The sequence below is a fragment of the Nuphar pumila genome, chromosome 2, assembly GCF_984573655.1.
Source record: "Nuphar pumila chromosome 2, dmNupPumi1.hap1.1, whole genome shotgun sequence".
NCBI lineage: Eukaryota > Viridiplantae > Streptophyta > Magnoliopsida > Nymphaeales > Nymphaeaceae > Nuphar > Nuphar pumila.
Window position 1 is genome coordinate 33,269,853 of NC_143250.1, and position 19,175 is coordinate 33,289,027.

The window sequence follows — 19,175 nt, forward strand, 5'->3', positions numbered from 1 at the left end:
TAAGGAATTTTTACATTAACCTCAGCCATAGGGTTGGCATTCTCCGCTTGGTGAGGTACCTCCTCCGCCCTCTCTATCTTTATCTCACCACTGTCACTGCAGGTGGACACATCTCTAGCTTCATCTATCCGGACATTAATGTTAGCAACAACCTCAGGGCAAGCCAATGAGTCATTGTAATTCACCATTGAGCCACCCTCTCCCTCAGATGCTTTTAAGATGGGAGATAAGAATGTGGCCACAAACTTATCAACCTTATATATATATATATATATATATATATATATATATATATATATATATATATATATATATATATATATATATATATATATATATATATATATATATATGCTACATTAGATATGAGACACTTTAAAATTTGTAGATGTTGTCTGGCCGACATCGGAGGTTTTTGTTGCTTGTTGTTTGAGTGCAATTTTATGTGTTTATTGAGGGTGCATTCTTTATGAAAAATATCAGACACCCATATTTTTTGTTTTTGATGTGGTTCCCTCTCTATCCACTTGAGAACACTAATTTATGTTTGCAAATAATCAGGATTACCCAGTTCATAATTCTTCATTGGTTTTTGTTATTGTGCTCCAACACTAGAAGATGATGTGGGTGTGGACTCCTCTGACACATTCTTCTTAGTGGATATATTGTATTAAACAAATTCAAATTTTCTTATAATAACAAGGCAAAGAATATTGAAAAAGCATTGCAAAAAACAAATAAACTATTTGCAGGGATGAGTAAGTCCCCTAATCAAACAATGTTTCTTAATTATGCTTATAATACAAGCTACACAATGTATAAACAAACAAACTGGATTTATGAGACATACAAACAAATAAAATAGGCTATTGAACATGCAAAGATAACTTGTTGAGGACCATTGAAAATAAGATACACTTACAAAAAAAAACATTGTCGATGGTTCTGCCTATGAATCATCAAAAATAGTTGTTGTAAATGGTTGTCGAAAAAGTCAACATAAAGTCATCAAAGGAAAGTAGGTTGGGGACCACAAAGAACCCTAGTTTATGCAAAATAGCCTTGTAGTGTGGACAATCAGTTTTTGTAGTATCGATGGGTCACATTTATTACACAAACTCTGCAACAAATAACGAATTTTGCATAATATTCATCCCAAACATATGCGATGTTTCAATATATTTGTCAGAAAATCTGCATATATGCCATTATTTCACAAATAACTAGGATAATTGCGAGGTTGCGATGTTTTGTTTAACTAGAGGTTCACAAATATGTTTATGCGAATTTTGTGAGATATATGTAGATTGAGTAGGATAATTGCGATGTTAGAGATTTCAATGTGCACAAATAAATTTATGTGATGTTGGTATTATATATGTGACTTAGGTAGGGTATTTGCGATGTTCAAGGTTTCAGTCTAACCACATATTTGCAAATAAATTTATGCGAGCTTTATGAGGTCCACATAAGAAAACATGAGATTGTACATTTAAGTAGAAGTTTGTACTAGCCGATGAGTAGAACGATATATCACAAAACTTCATCTTTTCGCAATGTGAAGGGTAAAAAGGTCCTAATAAAGTTGGGTATTTGCGATTTTGAACATGGGGAGAAAATAAAAAATGTTGGGTTATTTCAGGAAACATGTCAATTTGCTTGTACAGTACGATCATTTTCTATTTTTTCCTTGGGTGAACCTTCTAAAAATCATACTTTCAAGCATTTTTGCTCAATCTTAATCATTAGACGTATTTACTAAGAAACATGCTTTCTTTCAACTTGATTTAATGTAAAAATATAAATATTTTATTATTAGAATTTAGCATAGTATCAACCATTGATTTTTTCACTTATTTCAAATGCGCATCAGAGTATAGAAAATCTTAATCAAATACATGTTCTTTATTGAATAAACAGTGATAAACATATCTAATTGTTCATATCAAGCAAAGAATACTTGAAAGTATGATTTTTTTAAAAGTCCTAACATGACCTAATTAAAAATAGAAAATAATCATACTATAAGGAGAATTTGATGCATTTTCCTAAAAACTCTATAATTTTTTATATTTTTCCCATGTCCAAAATTGCAAATAGCTAATGTTGAAATGTCTCTTTTACCCTTTGCATGTACAAAACTAATAAAGTTTGTGCAATATATCACTTTGCTCCTTAAAATGAGGTTTGCACATATTTTTTGTGGATTTCACAAAGTTCACATAAAATTATATGTGAACTTCATGTTAGACCTAAACAAAATTGGGAAGTCCACATATATTTTATGCGGACTTGAAGAAGTTCACACATATTTTATGCAGACTTCCTCAAGTTCTCATATATTTGATGCAAAAGGAAGTCCACACACATTTTACTCAGACTTTCTCAAGTCCTCGTATATTTTATGTGAACTTGAGGAAGTCCACACATATTTTATATGGACCTCCTCAAGTCATCATATATTTTATGCGAACTTGAGAAAATTCGCACATATTTTATGTGGACTTCCTTAAGTCATCATATGCATACTTGAGGAAATCCGCATAAAATATGTGCAGACTTCTTCAAGTTTGCATAAAATATATGAAGACTTGAGGAAGTTTGCAAAAAATATGTGTGAACTTCCTCAAGTATGCATAAAATATATGAGGACTTGAGGAAGTCCGCAAATAATTTTATGCGAACTTCGTGAAGATCGCAAAAAAACATGACCTCATTTTAAAAAGCAGAGCGATATAGCACACAAACTTCATCAGTTCTATACATTTGAAGGCTAAAAGAGACATTTAAATGCTTGCTACTTGCAATTTTAGACATGAGAAGAATATAAAAGATTATAAGGTTTTTAAGAAAACACGTCAAATTACCCATACAGTACAATCATTTTCTGATTAAAAAAGAGAGGATCATCTCCTTAAAAATGTTGAAAATCACCTAATTATTGTAGAAACATCATCTTTATCCGATGATATGGATCATATCTACATTACACGTAGGTCTAATTTCCAAGCCAACCTTCTCTAGGAAGACAATATAAAACTATTTGATTCTTTTTGTTCTAAGTCAATATAAAGTGAAATGGTCCCCAACTTTATCCTTTTACCTCAGTCTGATCTGAATCCAAATAAATCCAATCATATTTTGGCTCCACTCTGAGTCTGACCAAGACTCAAATTAGGGATGGCAGAGGACCGAGGCGGGGGACAAGGTCTCCACCCCCGCCCCGTCTTAAAATTTTGCCCTCCATCCCCGCACAACTTTTGATTTTAACCTCCATCTATTCCCTGCTTCATGTCCTCCCTCTTCGGTCCAAACGGGGCGAGGAGGGCAGAGCCCCATTTTTTTGGACCGTCCACCTTCCACATGTTAGAGGAAGCATATGAGAGAAATGGGAGATTGCGTGGCTCGTTAGAGGAAGGAGAGAGGAGAGATTTGAGAAAGGGTTTTATGTTAGAGTTAAATATATATATATATATAGGGTTTTATCATATGTATAAGAGTATAATAATAATTTTATTAATAAAAGAGGCAAGACTGGTCGGGGAAAGAGTAAGTCCATTCCCGTCTTCATCCCTGCACGGGTTTTGATTTTAACCTCCATCTCGGGTCCATTGCACGTTTCATTTCCGCCATCCCCTGTCGAAACGCAGCAAGGCGGGGAAGGGCCCCTTTTCACCGGTCCACTGCCATCCCTGATTCAAATGCCAAATATCTTGATCTTATAATGTGAATCGGATCCTTCTCGGTACCCAACCCGATTTCCGAAGGGAAAAAGACCCATGCGATAAAAAAGAATACTTCCAAGCCGCGAAACGAAGGTAAATGTGGCCGAACACGCTGAGGCGGTACCTCCGTCCCGGTCTTCCCGCTCACTCTGTCTCTCCGCGAAGGTAATCGCTCGCTGCTGATCTTGAGAACATTTCCTAGTTTTCTTCGTGTTTTTTGAAGGAAGAAATCATCTCGTAAAACCATCTTGGCACCCCCACACGTTATCCTCGCGCGGTGCACGCTGAGATTTTCATCTCGTTGATAGTGGAAATCCTTTATACCATTTTTTTTTCATTTGCGATGGTGGTTTGCTTGTATTCTGTAGAGAACGCTCGCATTCTGATAGTTTTTAGGTGTTCTCGGACGTTTATCTGTGGCAGCACGCGTTTTGGGTCTCATGGTACGAAATACTCAACCACCAAAATAGAGCATCGGCCCATTAGCTAGGTTGGTGATGGGTATTGATTGGTGGGATCAGCATGGCAATTATGTGTTGCGTATTTCTTCTTCTTCTTCTGTGCGATTTTCGCAATTGAAATGGCTCGCTTCAAGGGGAAGGCTGCTTCTTAGTAGGAACTTCAGGGAGAAGGTCTTTTGCTCATTCATGCAAATGGATAATTTTAAGTTGCAGAGTACACTATATTCGCAGGAATAACTCAAACTAACACCCGCTTCTCTATCAAGTCCCGTAATTCCATTGACTAACTGATCCTACTACATATCCATGTAGAATTATTCAACATAGCTTGCAGACTAAATGGACTTAGGACACGACGATGAGACATAATTCATGACGGAGAACTAATTGGTCCTAAGATATTGCACTATTATTCAGATCTAGATTGTTCTCATGGTTATCACCAGGAAACTTTTCCCTTAGGCGATGGTATTGTTCCCACAACATCATCAAGTGCGTCTCCTTGCCATTTCTCCAACATTTATATAATCGCCTGGCTACAGTGGTCCACAATGCATCTGTCAAGAATTGTTTCAGATCGAGATTGCAACACACTATCTTCGGTAATTGGTGATAATGTGCTATGTGGTTGGACAGTTTCACCAAGTTTCTTTTCAAGATGAGACGACGTGGGAATCTGCTGGATGCTTTAGTGCACATAAATGACTAGGTGTAGAAAGTGTCTTATTGTAAAATATGGCTTGTTCTTTTTTTGTTTACCCTTTGGTGTGTCACACACTGAGATTTTTGTTGTTTAAGTAGCTGTTTTGGACTTGTTAACCACTCAAACTGTTATGTTTAATGGTGATTTTTTTTTAGTTTGTTGGGTTGTTATGGGTTGCAGCAGATTTAGGATGAAGTTTGGTTTTGGGGAGAGTAGTAGAATGGGATAACAACTTACTTACATCTACTTAGTTTATGTAATGTGTCCATTGGCTATCTCCATGAGGGCTTCAAAGGAGAAAATTATCTTTCTTTCTTTGCTCTTTCTTTCGTCTTTTTCGTTATGTTGATCATCCTTTAATTTATAAAGTTGGTCATTTTAGCATGTCGGGTAATTTGATAATTACAAAATTATTTGATCTAGATGGTACATTTCACCAAACATACTTGAACATCATTTAAATGCATACATCTGACATAAATGACATCTTATTTTACTTCATTTTGACAATCAGTATCATTGAAAAAGCACAATAACTAATAAGGCTTGGTGGATTTAAGAATAATAAGTAAAGTTATTTATCAAAAAAATTAGTATACCATATAGATAACACATTAATTTTTATTGATAATCTACATACTGCTTCTTATGTAGCTCATGTTATCACAATAATATCTTTACATTATACACTGTTGTTTCTAATTCTATATGATGTAGAATGGACCTATGTAATGAGAGCTTCTTCTTCTATTCTAGAACTTTTTCCATCAAGATGACTGGACAAATCTTGCCATCATTCCCAAGATTTGTTTTTGTGGAGAATGGAGAACATGCTGCAACTAATGTCTCAGATACTAAACTAATAGATAAGACAGGTGATTTGTGTGTTATGGTGCAATGCAAATAATCCATTTCTTGTATTGTTATTTGTTTCTTATTCTTCTTCTTTAAAAGCATCTCTATTCTCTTCTTGAGAAGCTGCTTCTTTTACTTAAACACATTTAATTTTTTGTGTTTTTTTCTTTAATGGTAGATTAATTTCTCTATTATATACATATATGTATATATATTTATATTAGATTTCACAAATATGGATCCTGTAGGTCAAAGTTGGTTATTGTAATGGAATCACAAGAAAAAGTGCACAATCACAAGGCCACTAATGAGCTAAGCACAAGAGCCACTATGGGCAAATACAAAAGCACAAGAGTGTTCACAAACACAAGCCACTAAGGGCTAAGAGCACAATATAAAAACATAACTTTATTAGAACTCAAATGCTCAAGAAAAGCATAAGGGAGAAGAGGGAAAGACCCCTATATACAAGAGAGAGGGAGGACAGAATATACATAAAAGAGAGGGGGAGAGTGAGCTGTTAGCTAGCTCTAACAGCTAGCTAAACTAGCCGTTGGACTAGTTAGCTAGCTGTTAGACCTAGTCCAACGACTAGCTCCCAATGGACAAAAGTGCCCTTAAAGGGCATGAAAAAAATACAACAAAAGAGAATTAAAAATACATAAAATAAATACAAAAAATACCTAAATACAAACTGTAGAAAAATTGTGTAAATATATATATATATATACATATACATAATGGTGTATATATACATGTACAAAGAGAGATATATGTATATGTATAAACATATACATATTTTAACAGATTATGTGTTTCATGTTCTTCAATTTTCTTTTGGAAGAGGTCGCCACACAATCTTGATCACATGTGCTTTGATTGAAACATGGGAAAAAAGATAATCCTGTAAAGTTGTTAGATCACAAGTAAGCATGAAATTAATACACAATGTTTATGGATGACAATAATATTTATAAACTAACAAAAGTTTGTGGAGTCCTAATATGATGAAATGAATTGGTTAGATTAAATTTAATGAAAAAATAACATAAAACCAGCCATGGTTTAGAAGGAATGCATATCAAACACATGTTATAGAGGCAAAAACTGCAAGTTTTTTTGGTCACTGAAGTGCATCTATAGCAATTTCGTAATTCTTTTGGGGAATCATTGATTATTAATTATGTGATCCCCATGGATCTCTTTGGTTAGGTTTTGAACATTGGAATGGTAGAACATAATCAATTTATTGAAGTAGCTAGCTAAGGTGATCTAAGCCTTGGGTTATGCACTAAGCATGAACTTTGAGGCAAGAATGCAAAAGTACACTGTGAGTCATGTAAACAAGAGAATTATGAAAAACATGTCATTAACATATCCAAAGGGGAATGGTAGAATTATGGGTATGAATACAAAGGCAGGGAGAAATATAGAAAAATCTTGGAGACATATCAAATCCATAGATAATGTGGAATTAAACTTTCTTTTACATGCACATGTACAAACACAAACACACAAAAATGCATTACATCATAACCTATTCCTTAGCATGGTGTGTAAAATAAATACAAATAGAAGCTCGTTTTTAATATCATTAACATTCTTGCTAAATAAAAATATGTAAGCTTGAACATACATCATATTTACACATTTAGTTAGAAAAAAAATGTTTATCTTATGGCCCTTGGCAAAGAAACTCGTCTCGGCTGCATAGACCACTATCCTGGATAGAAAAATAACAGGAAGGAAATAGTGTCAAAATCCATCAGGCCTAGACCACATCTATGAAACTTTGTGGTATCTCTTAGAAAGCACCCTAATGAAGAGAACAACTGGGGATGCCAATGGATTGTGTTTTGGTATGGATATCTGACTGACAGATTACCATTTAGTTGGATTGAATAGCAAATTAACCAGCTTGCTTAGATTTGGTTTTAAGTTTTTTTATCTGAATCCCGACCTGGATCCAACTGCTTTTCCCATATGAGACTGTATCTGATTAGGTAATTTCTATGTCTGATATGCAAATACCTCAATCTGACCGATTTACGTCCGAGCTCTGAACAGCCATTAGCCCCTAAGTTTCCCAGTGTCTGCACCTTTAATAATTTATTTATAGTATGGGTAACGTATATGATGGCTTAAACTTGGCAGAAATTACGTGTTTGCCACCTATGAATTGTGATACCAAAAAAAGATAAATTTGCAACGTTTGACAAGATTGCTACTCATTGGTAATAACCATTAAAACACAAATAATTGTAAAAGTACCATAGTTGGCGGATAAGATGTAATATCACGCATTTTTTCATGATTTTTAAAATAAAAAATAAAAAATTTAAATTATATATTATATTTAAATTGATAAAATCATGAGAAAATACATTAAAATAAAGGTGATGTCAGCAGGGCCTGGGCATGGCCCCGAGTCCACTGACATGACTAATTGAGCTAAGTATAATTTGAGAAATTTTCAGTTTTTAACTTTTAAATTCAAGCAAAATTTGAGTGAAAATCAGGTTAAATTTAGGCAAAATGTAGGTAAGACCACCGTTAGATCCGCCTCGGAATGTAGATCGCGTTGGCGACCTATTTTTCCGAAATCAGATTATGGTTGGCCCGAAAAATGCATTTTTAAAAAATGATCGTCCTTTATTTTTAACATTTTTCTGGATTGGATTGGATCAGATCAGATCCACCATGTTTGATCCAAGTTAATATGGATTTGGACCCAATCTAGGACCTATGTCACACGGACTCGGCTCCAAGGTCGACGCACCCGCGTCGACACACACCGACACGGGTGCGGCTCGGACTCGGTCAACCCGACCCTGGGTGCAGTCAACACACCCAGGGTCATTTTGGTCCATTTTTTGGATTTTTTTTTAAATTTCTGGGCTGAGAATTTTAAAAAGAAAATTCTGTGCTGTGCACTGTCACAACTGTGTTGTGCAGTCACTGCTGTGCACAGTCACAGTGACTGTGCTGTGCAGTCACTGCTGTGCACAGTGCAGTCACAGTGATTGTGCTGTGCAGTCATTGCTGTGCACTGTGCAGTCAGTGCACAGTCACAGTGACTGTGCTGTGCAGTCACTGCTGTGCACTGTCACAGCTGTGCTGTGCACAGTCACAGTGACTGTGCTGTATTCACAGTCACGCATTTTATATATATATATATATATATATATATATATATATATATATATATATATATATATATATATATATATATATATATAGCCGAGTCCTCATGTCCAAAATTTTTAAAATTGGGCCGCACCCGCACCCATGTGACATTGTCCAGGACCCATTATTGACTAGGATTTGGTCCAGGTAGGATCCATGTAGATTTGGATCTTGGATCTAGATCTGAAATCCATACATGGCCATTTTAAAACTTTTAAATTAAAGATAGGATCAGGTAGAGTTCTATCTAGGGTAGAACTCTACCCCATAAATAGTCTTCCAGAGGGGGGCGTCACCCTCTGGAATATTCTTTAGAATATTAATTAAAATAATTAAAATAAATAATAAAAAAATAAATTCAAAATATAAAACATCTAGAAGATAGAGTAGAGTTCTACATGAAGTAGAACTCTACCCATAGGGTAACTCTAGAAGGGATGTCACCCCCCCTTCTAGACTCATTCAATTAATATAGAAAGAAGGACATTGATCCTCTCTTTAGAACTCGAGTTCTAGGGAGAGAAAGAGAGTGATATATATATAGAGAGAGAAAGAGAGGTGAGAGAAAAATCAAGAAAGGAAAAATCGTTAGGCCTAAAAAAAAAGAAAAGAAAAGAGAGATAAAGAAAGAAAAAAAAGGAGAAGAAAAGAAGAAAAGTATTTTTTTTCATACATCCATTGATTTTTCCGAGTTTTTCACGTTACGAATTAAGGTATGGGTTTCTCTCTAATTTCTTACGGGAAGGAATACATATAAATCAATTTGGGCATAGGTTTTGGGGAAAAAGGGAAATCTGATTTCAAAATTATGTATATACATGTATTGTCGATTTTACATATATATATATATGTATATTTTATTTTTCATGCTTGACGATTTCCCTTGATCATGCCAATGAATACATATTTGTTGATTTTCTCATGTTCATGCAAATCTGAATATATATATATATATATATATTCCAGGTTTGTCGATTCTTATAAATCTGAATATGTTTTGTGATTTAGATTTATAGATCACGCATATGAATATTTTTTTTTATGATTTAGATGTATCGTTCATGCATCTGAGTACTTATTTCTTTGATTCAAATTTAACGAGTTGTATATACATGCATCTGAATATGTTTTACTGTTTCAAACCTAACGAGTTTGGCTCATGCATCTGAATCTTTTGATTCAGATTTGCCGAGTTATGTACATAACCATGCATCTGAATCCTTTTTATTCAGATTTGCTGAGTTATGCACATGACTGTGCATCTCAATAGTTATTCAGATCTGCTGAGTTACATGTGTAACTGTTTTGGTTCAGATCTGTCGATATCGATACTCATGCATCGGAACATATTATTTTGATTCAGATCTGTCCAGTTACATGCTCATGCATCTGAATGCATTGTTTTGATTCATATTAGTCGAATTACGTGCTCATGCATCTGCATATAATTATATGTTTCAGTTTTATTGAATTTATGCTCATGTATATATGCAGCCAACATGTGACAGGCTGTTATATGCATATTTTTGGGTCTGGAATCATGTACATGGATCAGCCAACATGCTGTATACGTTGCTACAGGTCTGGCCGACCCATCTACATGATTTCGATGGTGTACATGATTTCGATCAGCCAGCATCCTGTCCATGTGAGTACATAGGTCTGGCCGACCTATGTCCATGAGTATAATCATCTACATGGATCAACCATGGTGCTGTCCAAATGTGTACATGTCTGGCCGACCCATGTATATGTTTGAGAACATGTATATGAATAAGCCTGTGTGCTGCATACATGTGTGATTTTGTTCTGGCCGACCCATGGACATGTTCGTTAACATGTACACGGATCAGCCAACAGGGCTAGTACATGTTTGATTATGGTCTGGCCAGCCCATGTACATGATTTTAATCATGTACATGAATCAGTCCCAGCTGTTGGCTTGATAATCAGACCAACTATGTCATGTTTATTGTTGAGTGGTTGATTCATGTACATGAATCTGATCATGTACACAAATCTGATCATGTACACAAATCTGATCCTTGGATTGCATAAGTATTGTTATGGTTGATACATATGCATAATTTTGAGTATGTACATGAATCGGATCAGTTGTGTATGGTTTTGCGATGGCAGATACACGTACATGATTGTGATTGGATTATGTATTTTTCGAATACATAAACTTGATCTTGAATTGATCAGTTTGCAATTGTGCATATCATACGCATGAATCTGAAATTAATTAGATGTTTGCATGATTGTGATCATATGCATGTTTGGTTGATTATGCATGGAATTGATAATGAGTGGTGTGTTCTGCAAGCATTGTATTAGCATACGTATGTGCTTGGCTTAATGTGCATTCATATTTTGTGTTTTGAATGTGCATTGTGAACATGTTTGGAACAATGTGTGTTGCATGCTCACTAAAATTTTGCAAGTTGCATAAATTACTTTTGAGATGTGTTGGTGGTCAGATGTAAACCACTGCGGGCTTTGCAGGTTAGGAGCATGTGTTGCTCCAACTGTTGATTTTATTTATGCATTGCAAAATTTATTTATGTAAATGATTTGTTTTTCAAATTTAATTATACTGTTAAATTGTGAGGGTCAGGGGCCTGAAATTTGTTGGTTTTGCATGTTTATTTGCAAAACGGTTCTTGTGTAAAGAACTTGAAATTTATTTGAAAAGGTAAAAGAGACCAAAGAATGTAATTAATTGTTAAAATCTTCACAGGAACTGCGTTGAGAAAGAGAAAAGGAATAGAAGAAGAAAGGGGTTGCGGCTGACACAATTTCAATATGTGAAATCGTGACCTAAAGAGGGTATATTAATATGTTTCGAGTGTACATAAAGGCTATACAGGTGGATTCGGGTCTAGTATGATATCCAGACCCAAAACACCACTTTATCACCCCCTCAAGTTGATCATGGTTCTAAACCATGAACAACTTGCCTTCAAGCGTCCAAAAACGATCCTTCGTCAAGCCCTTGGTAAAAATGTCTGCAACTTGTCTTTCAGTGTTAACAAATTCAGGCTCAATCTCTTTTTCTTCAACCTTTTGTCTCACAAAATGTTGGTCGATCTCAATATGCTTAGCACGACTGTGGTGTACTGGATTAAATGGCATATTGAGAGCACTTTGATTGTCACACAACAAGGTAGACAAAGAGATCGTTTCTCCCGCTTCAGTTAGTAAGTGCCTAACCCATGTGACTTCGGCAGTAGCGGCAACCATGGATCTATACTCAACTTCAGTGCTTGATCTAGCAACAACCTTTTGTTTTCTACTACTCTAAGAGACTAAGTTTCTCCCAATAAAAACACAATATCCTGATGTAGACCTTCGCTCATCAGGATCTCCTGCCCAGTTTGCATCACAATATACTATAAGTTCACACACATTCTTGCCAGACGATTGTGAAGAATATATCAACCCATCTCCAATGGTTCCTTTCAGATATCTGAGTATCCTCTTAACCGCCTCCATATGCCCAGTACGTGGTGCATGCATGAATTGAGACACTTGATTGACTGAATAAACAATATCAGGTCGAGTAAATGTGAGATACTATAACATTCCTATTAGACTGCGATACCTGGTGGGGTCTTCATACAAGTCTCCATCATGAGCACTTAATTTTTGGTGGAGCACACTTGGAGTGGCTAAAGGTTTGCAGTCTTTCATACCTGCATTGTCGAGAACATCTATCGTATACTTGTGCTGAGTGAGAGTCAAGCCATGAGCCTGGCTATCGACTTCTACGCCAAGAAAATAGCGCAAGGCTCCAAGACCTTTCATTTTGAATCTCTGCCCTAATAGATCTTTTACTTCTTTGATGTGATCTTCAGAGTTTCATGTGATAACTATATCATCAACATATATTAACAATAGAGTGATCACATTCTGACTTCTAAAAATGAATAATGAGTGATCCAATAGGGAGTGTGAGAATCCATGTTTCTGAATCTCAAGGGAGAAGCTATCAAACCAAGAGCGAGATGCTTGTTTTAGACCATAGATAGCTCTTTTTAGCCTGCACACGAGTTTACAGTTTTGTTCTTGATATCCAGGGGGTTGTTCCATATAAACTTCCTCCTTCAAATCCCCATGCAAAAATGCATTTTTTACATCAAGCTGACTCAACTTCCATCCATGCTCAACGGCCAAGGAAAGAATAATTCAAATCGTTCCCATTTTCACCACTAGACTGAATGTCTCATCATAGTCTTGTCCTGCTTCTTGAGTGAATCCTTTTGCAACCAGTCTCGCCTTGTATCGTTCAATGGTTCCATCTGGTTTATACTTTATTTTGTAGACCCATTTGCATTCAACAACATTTTTGTCAAGTGGTCTGGTAATGATTTCCCAGGTTCCACGTTCATGTAAGGCTTGCATTTCATCATTCATGGCTTCTACCCATTTAGTGGAAGTAGCGACCTGATAGTACATGATAGGTTCATCTTCCTTATTCAAAGCAATTAAGAAGAGCTGAAAGTCCAAAGAGAAATTGTTATAGCTGACCCACCTATCAATAGGATGTCGCATGCGATTGAATCTTCTGACCTCAAGAGTATGAGAGGGAGTAGGTGCAGTTGCTGAGGTGTGATTTGAAAGATGTGGCGTTGTCGTTCTCTGTCTAGCATAGCAAATGCCCTTGTATCTGCCCGGTACAGATGATATTTCTTCCCAATCTTGTGATCCCGATGTGCCAATAGTCTCAGACATTTCTTTTTCCTGCTGCCCACAATTTGGGGGGCAGACTTCATTGCAACTAGCAAAAAGTTCTGAATTCAGCCAAGGATAATAAACTTCGGTCATGGTAGATGACACATCCATTGTGCCAGCTTTGTGATCAAAATTGTGTTAATCAAAGATGACATTTCTTGAGATTCTGATACGTTTGTTGACGGGATCGTAACACCTGTATCCTTTGTAGTCGTCGGCGTATCCCACAAATCTACATTTCTGAGCCTTGTCCTGAAACTTGTTTCTTAGGGACCGATCAATATGCACATAACAAACACATCCAAAATCACGCAAATCATGATAACTAGGATGAGCTCCAAAAAGACAGTAATAAGGAGACTTATTTTCTAGAACAACCATAGGCAATCTATTTATCACATGTACGGCAGAATGAAAGGCTTCTGTCCACAGATTAATGCAAAGATTACTATCATGGAGCATACTCATGGCACTTTCAACGATGTGCCTGTGTTTTCGCTCAGCAATCCCATTTTGTTGAAGCGTGTGTGGGCATGACACCCTTCTTCCTATCTCATTATTTTGAAGAAAAGAAATAAAGTCACTAGATGAGAACTCCCCACTTCCATCACATTGAAAGAATTGGATAGACTCAGAGAATTGATTTTTTACTAAGGAAAGAAAATTTTAAAACAAAAGGAAAACTTCTGACTTATTTTTTATGAAATATATCTAGGTGTATCGAGGGTAGCTATCAACAAAGATTATGTAGTATCTGCTCCCAGATCCAGAGACAACTGGGGCAGGTCCCCATACATCAGAACATATCATCTCAAAAGGCTTTGAAGCTCTCTTATTAATAGAATGAAAAGGCAATACATGACTTTTGCATAAAGAACAACTGGAACATTTCTGGCTTTTCTCATCCACATTGAGACTTTCTTTTGGAATGAGATTATTAGAAACAAGTTTCTCAATAAAATGACTCCCACAATGTCCTAATCGACTATGCCATAAGACATGCTTATTACATTCAGAAATACTAGAAACATTTGCTGAAGGGAAGGAACACGACTCTAATGAAGACTTCGAATCCAGATGAATAGGGTGGTCGGGATGACATGGAGCTTCTTCAAAGACATACATATTGCCTCGTCTTTTTCCGTAAGCGAATGTTTTCCTCGTGCGAAGGTTCTTGACCTGCACAGAGAAGGGAGTGAATTCGACTGAAGCATGATTATCATCAACAAGCTTGGAAACAAAGACAATATTTTTCTTGATATTTGGAGCATGAAGTACATCAGTAAGTTCAAGAGTAGAATGTGACATGGGAATGACAAATTTTCCAATATGGGAAACAGGATGATAGGATCCATCTCCACTGACAATGTTACTTTTGCCAAAATAAGGGATAGGTTTAGAAAGTTTACCGGCATCATCAGTCACGTGAGTTGTTGCCCCTAAGTCGACGAACCATGTGCCTTGATCGTTCTGTTTTAATTTCAATTCCGTGAGGGCATATATTAACATATCTCTAATCTCTCCATTGTCTCTGATATTAGTGGGCTTTGCTTTCTGTTTTGTCTGTTAAGCCTTTCCTTTATTTTCAGGGTTGTGCCAACAATTCGCCTTGATATGCTTCCTTTTGTTGCAGAGAAAGCAAGTGGGGATTGGCCTTGGTCCCTGAGTATGAGTCAAGATATTTGGAGTGGAAAGCAATCCACGTCCTTCGTGTCGATTTCGCCCTTGTCCTCCTCGCCCTCGTCCTCGACCATAAGTCACTCCTGTGGCAAAGACTTCTTGGGAATTTGTATGAGCATGTGTTTCTTGAGAAAATCCCTTCAGAGTCATTTTATACTGAATCAGTTTAGCTCTCAACTCATCAAAAGTTGGAAGGACATACATACATAATAGTGAAGTGACGATCATATTATAGTCGGGTCCCAATCCACTCAGAGTTTGTTGCACCATATCACTGTCACTCACGGCACATCCTATAACTGCAAGTTGGTCTGTGATAGTCTTCATTTTGTTGAGATATTCCATGATGGGCATGAAATCTTTTCTCAGTAGCTGAAATTTTCTCTTGAGAAAAACCATCCTCGCCTGTGAAACTTGTGAATACGTCTGAACCAATTTCTCCCAAAGTTGCAGGGCTGTATAATTGTCGGGGATCGCAACAAGAACCTCTTGAGACAAGGTAGAAGTGATGTATGCAACTACTGATTGATCTTTCCTTTCCCAGTTGAGATATTCTACATTTTTGACATACACAATTGAACTTGCCCCTTTATCATCTTTCTCTTCTTGTAACGCCTCGAAATCTTAACCCAAATTTTTGAAGATTTTTTTTTAATACAGCGGAAACCAATCATACCATAGGGTTAAGCATTCCAGAACATTACAGGTGGAGCAAGACCAAAACTTTCTTTTCATTTCAATATCAATGAAAATTAAGATTAGAGTTCTCACATTATCCTTAGAACAATAAATCCAAAATCTCGATCGAAGCCTCATCTCGCAGCCGCTCCTAACTCCAATTCTTCACCTAAAATTATAAGAATTAGACTACAACTGTCTAAGTAGGATATCCGTAACTTTTAATGTGGTACATCATGAATCCAGTATATGATATGGGTATCATGTATGATTTTCAGCACATACAATAATAAGTAAAGGTCTATGCTACAACAGTCAACAATTTATCATAAGCTAACTCACAGGTAACATTAATAGCAGCATTTATATATCCCACAACCACAATACGAAAATTCATAATTTAAGTACGCATTCATACCACAAGGTACATCCATTATGCATAAAGAAACATTAAACAATACCATGAATTACAAATCAAGTAGAACATAACATTTAACATGCATTAGAAGTTAAACATGTATCCATCAAACATATAACAATTAAAGGAACAGATAACATATGCATATTCTAATGCATAGCATGAATATGCACGATTTATGAGCAATGCATGATTCCTTTATTATCTTTCCTTAAGGTCTTTCTTTTCCATATGCATGCCCTATTAAATGCATACAATTTAAGTTTTTCTTTTTAATTACCGCTGCCCGCGGATACACCAAACAGGTACAATCTCCGAGGTCAAGTTAGGTTCCCAGGGTAGCTTACTACATAATTTGTATTTTATTACTGAGTTTCGAACTTAGCCCTCGACCGAATCACCTTTGGAACATTAAACCTCCACATCTAATGTCGGGGATACAAGGGACACCCCACGCTCACAAGTATCACTTCCTTGGTACCAAAACAAACTTACAGCTGTGACCAACACACCACTCCCAGGTAAAGTGGCGGACTCTCCTTAAAACCGTGGCCAGGAGAATGAACATCAATATCAGGTTCAAGGGACCAAATTTACGCACACGGAGTTTTTCTATCCTCACAGTCTCCCCAAGACCGAAACTCTAAGATCTCCATTCTCCAGATAAATGATCCCAGAACGTATATTACACTGTTCTTATTCATTATCTTTTTATTAAGAGCCAATTATTGAGTTTTGCACTTCCACATGCAAAAACAAGGCAAAGGCTCACATCAACCCCTGCGAGAACCATCACGCGACTTCAGCCCGTGAAAACACATCGAACAGTGTAATATAGAGCAATAAAATCACATTTGCAAACCAACATGCAAAGTTAATCATAGGCTTGCAAATTAACATGCAACATAAGCTCGCAAATCACCAATGCGTAGCTCTTCATGGCCTCCCACCCTTGACAACAATAGAACAACACAATTAAAACCATCATGTAAATATGATTATTGCGATGCATTTAAACAATTAAAGAAAGCGCAAACCAAAGCTCAAGGGTCTCCAGGCTTGTGATGATTCATTTAGACCATCGATGCATCATATGCAAAAATCATAACTTGCAATTTATGCAATGAGGTCAGCATGCCTCCAAATACACATCCATCCAAACCAATTTAACAATGTGCATGAGTTACCATAATCATATGCATGTATTCACCATCCATGTGCAAGCGCTTTCATGTAATCACTTAACACATGCATTCATCCATAATTCATAAGTACATTAGAACATTTATGCATGATTTTACATGCTAAACACGCATCGACTTCAGGTATGCACATGTACTCAAAACAAATCCATAAATGCACGATAAATAAACATGTCCCATTAATGTAGGCATATGAAACCTTTTCATGCGTTAACATCCACACACATGAACATAACCTGAATCTAGAAATTGAAATTTCAGGGCTGCACACATTCATATCATGCATACACCTGTACCAAAACAACTTTGCAATAACATATTAATAGGCCTCAAATACCTCACATGTTACCGACTATAAAGCATGGTAACACGTGTCATTAAATATTCAAAAACTCAACTCTATGTATATAATAACAGATAGAGTTATCAACATATATTTGTTAACATTGAATTAACCTATGTATGTGACCTATGCCAAAAACCCAAAGTTTCTCAACAACTTTATTTCCATTGCACCCAAGTTAACACTCCAAGTACTCGCATCGGGTAATCCATTCATATTGCTCATTAGGCAAAGCACATATCCATATATCGCTATGTGCACCATCATATGTTTGGAACCAATATAACTGCCTCATTCCTCAACACAGATAACATGCTGCATACAAGTAATTCAAATCACACATTTTCTGACAAAAAGCAATTGAAACACTTGATAAAAGGTAATATCCAACAACCACTACAACCTTGCCAGATCTAGACCAGATTTGTCATGTTTTAAAAAAAAGAAATAGTTACCATCTGCTAGACGGAATTAACCTAACCTGTTTATATTCAATATGAGTAAACACCAGCCTCGGTTAACAGGATTTAATATAAATGAACTATACTTTTCAGAATGAAACATACACATTCGGCAAATCGGGAATTCATATCATGATGTTTGGTTTGTCCAAATGAACACATTCAGCTAATCAATAATTAACATAAGATGCTCGGTTTGTCAGAATGAAACAGAAACATTCAGATGTCAATAACTAACATAAGAATGCTATTATTATTTTTCACAAGTGTACCACCAAGTGTTCAGGTTTATATAGCACCTAATAGATTTTAATCGGATAGATAAAGTTTTCACACAATTTATATAGTTTTAGTGATGGAAATTCTCTTTCGTATAATCAGATTATATAAGTATTCATACTATAACTCATTCCACCTCAATTCATCAAATTACACATTTGTAGGCCAGAACTCACGTCAAATGTTAAATTTCAAAACACACTGAATGTAACGGCTATTACATCCGATGACACAACACACAGATAAATATAAACCCTAAATGATCCAAATCTGAAATAACCCTCCCTTGGTGACCGAACTAGACCTTCACCGCTTTTCAACAACAATTGAAATCAAGATTTGAAGAAAAATATTTACAGAAGCTGAAAAGAACATGCTCAACGATTGTTCAACCAAAAGAATCAGAATCCAAATCTGAACTTACCCGATACTCCCATCAGAAACCCA

The 19,175-nt window shown here is 36.1% G+C and overlaps 1 protein-coding gene across 9 annotated transcripts in view; it reads left to right on the top strand.

Annotated features, from left to right (window-relative positions):
* Window positions 1-3,813: 3,813 nt before the first annotated feature.
* The window catches only part of LOC149845205 (DNAse I-like superfamily protein), a 184,252-nt gene continuing 168,890 nt past the window's right edge, over window positions 3,814-19,175 (top strand). For all 9 annotated transcript variants that reach the window (XR_016430180.1, XR_016430179.1, XM_089995602.1 and 6 more), the window contains exons 1-2: window positions 3,814-3,890; window positions 5,646-5,764. Coding sequence is in view for 7 of the 9 variants with exons in the window: in XM_089995602.1 (XP_089851728.1) it covers window positions 3,823-3,890; window positions 5,646-5,764 (187 nt within the window). In the remaining 2 variants the exon portion in view is untranslated. The remainder of the gene's footprint in view (window positions 3,891-5,645; window positions 5,765-19,175) is intronic.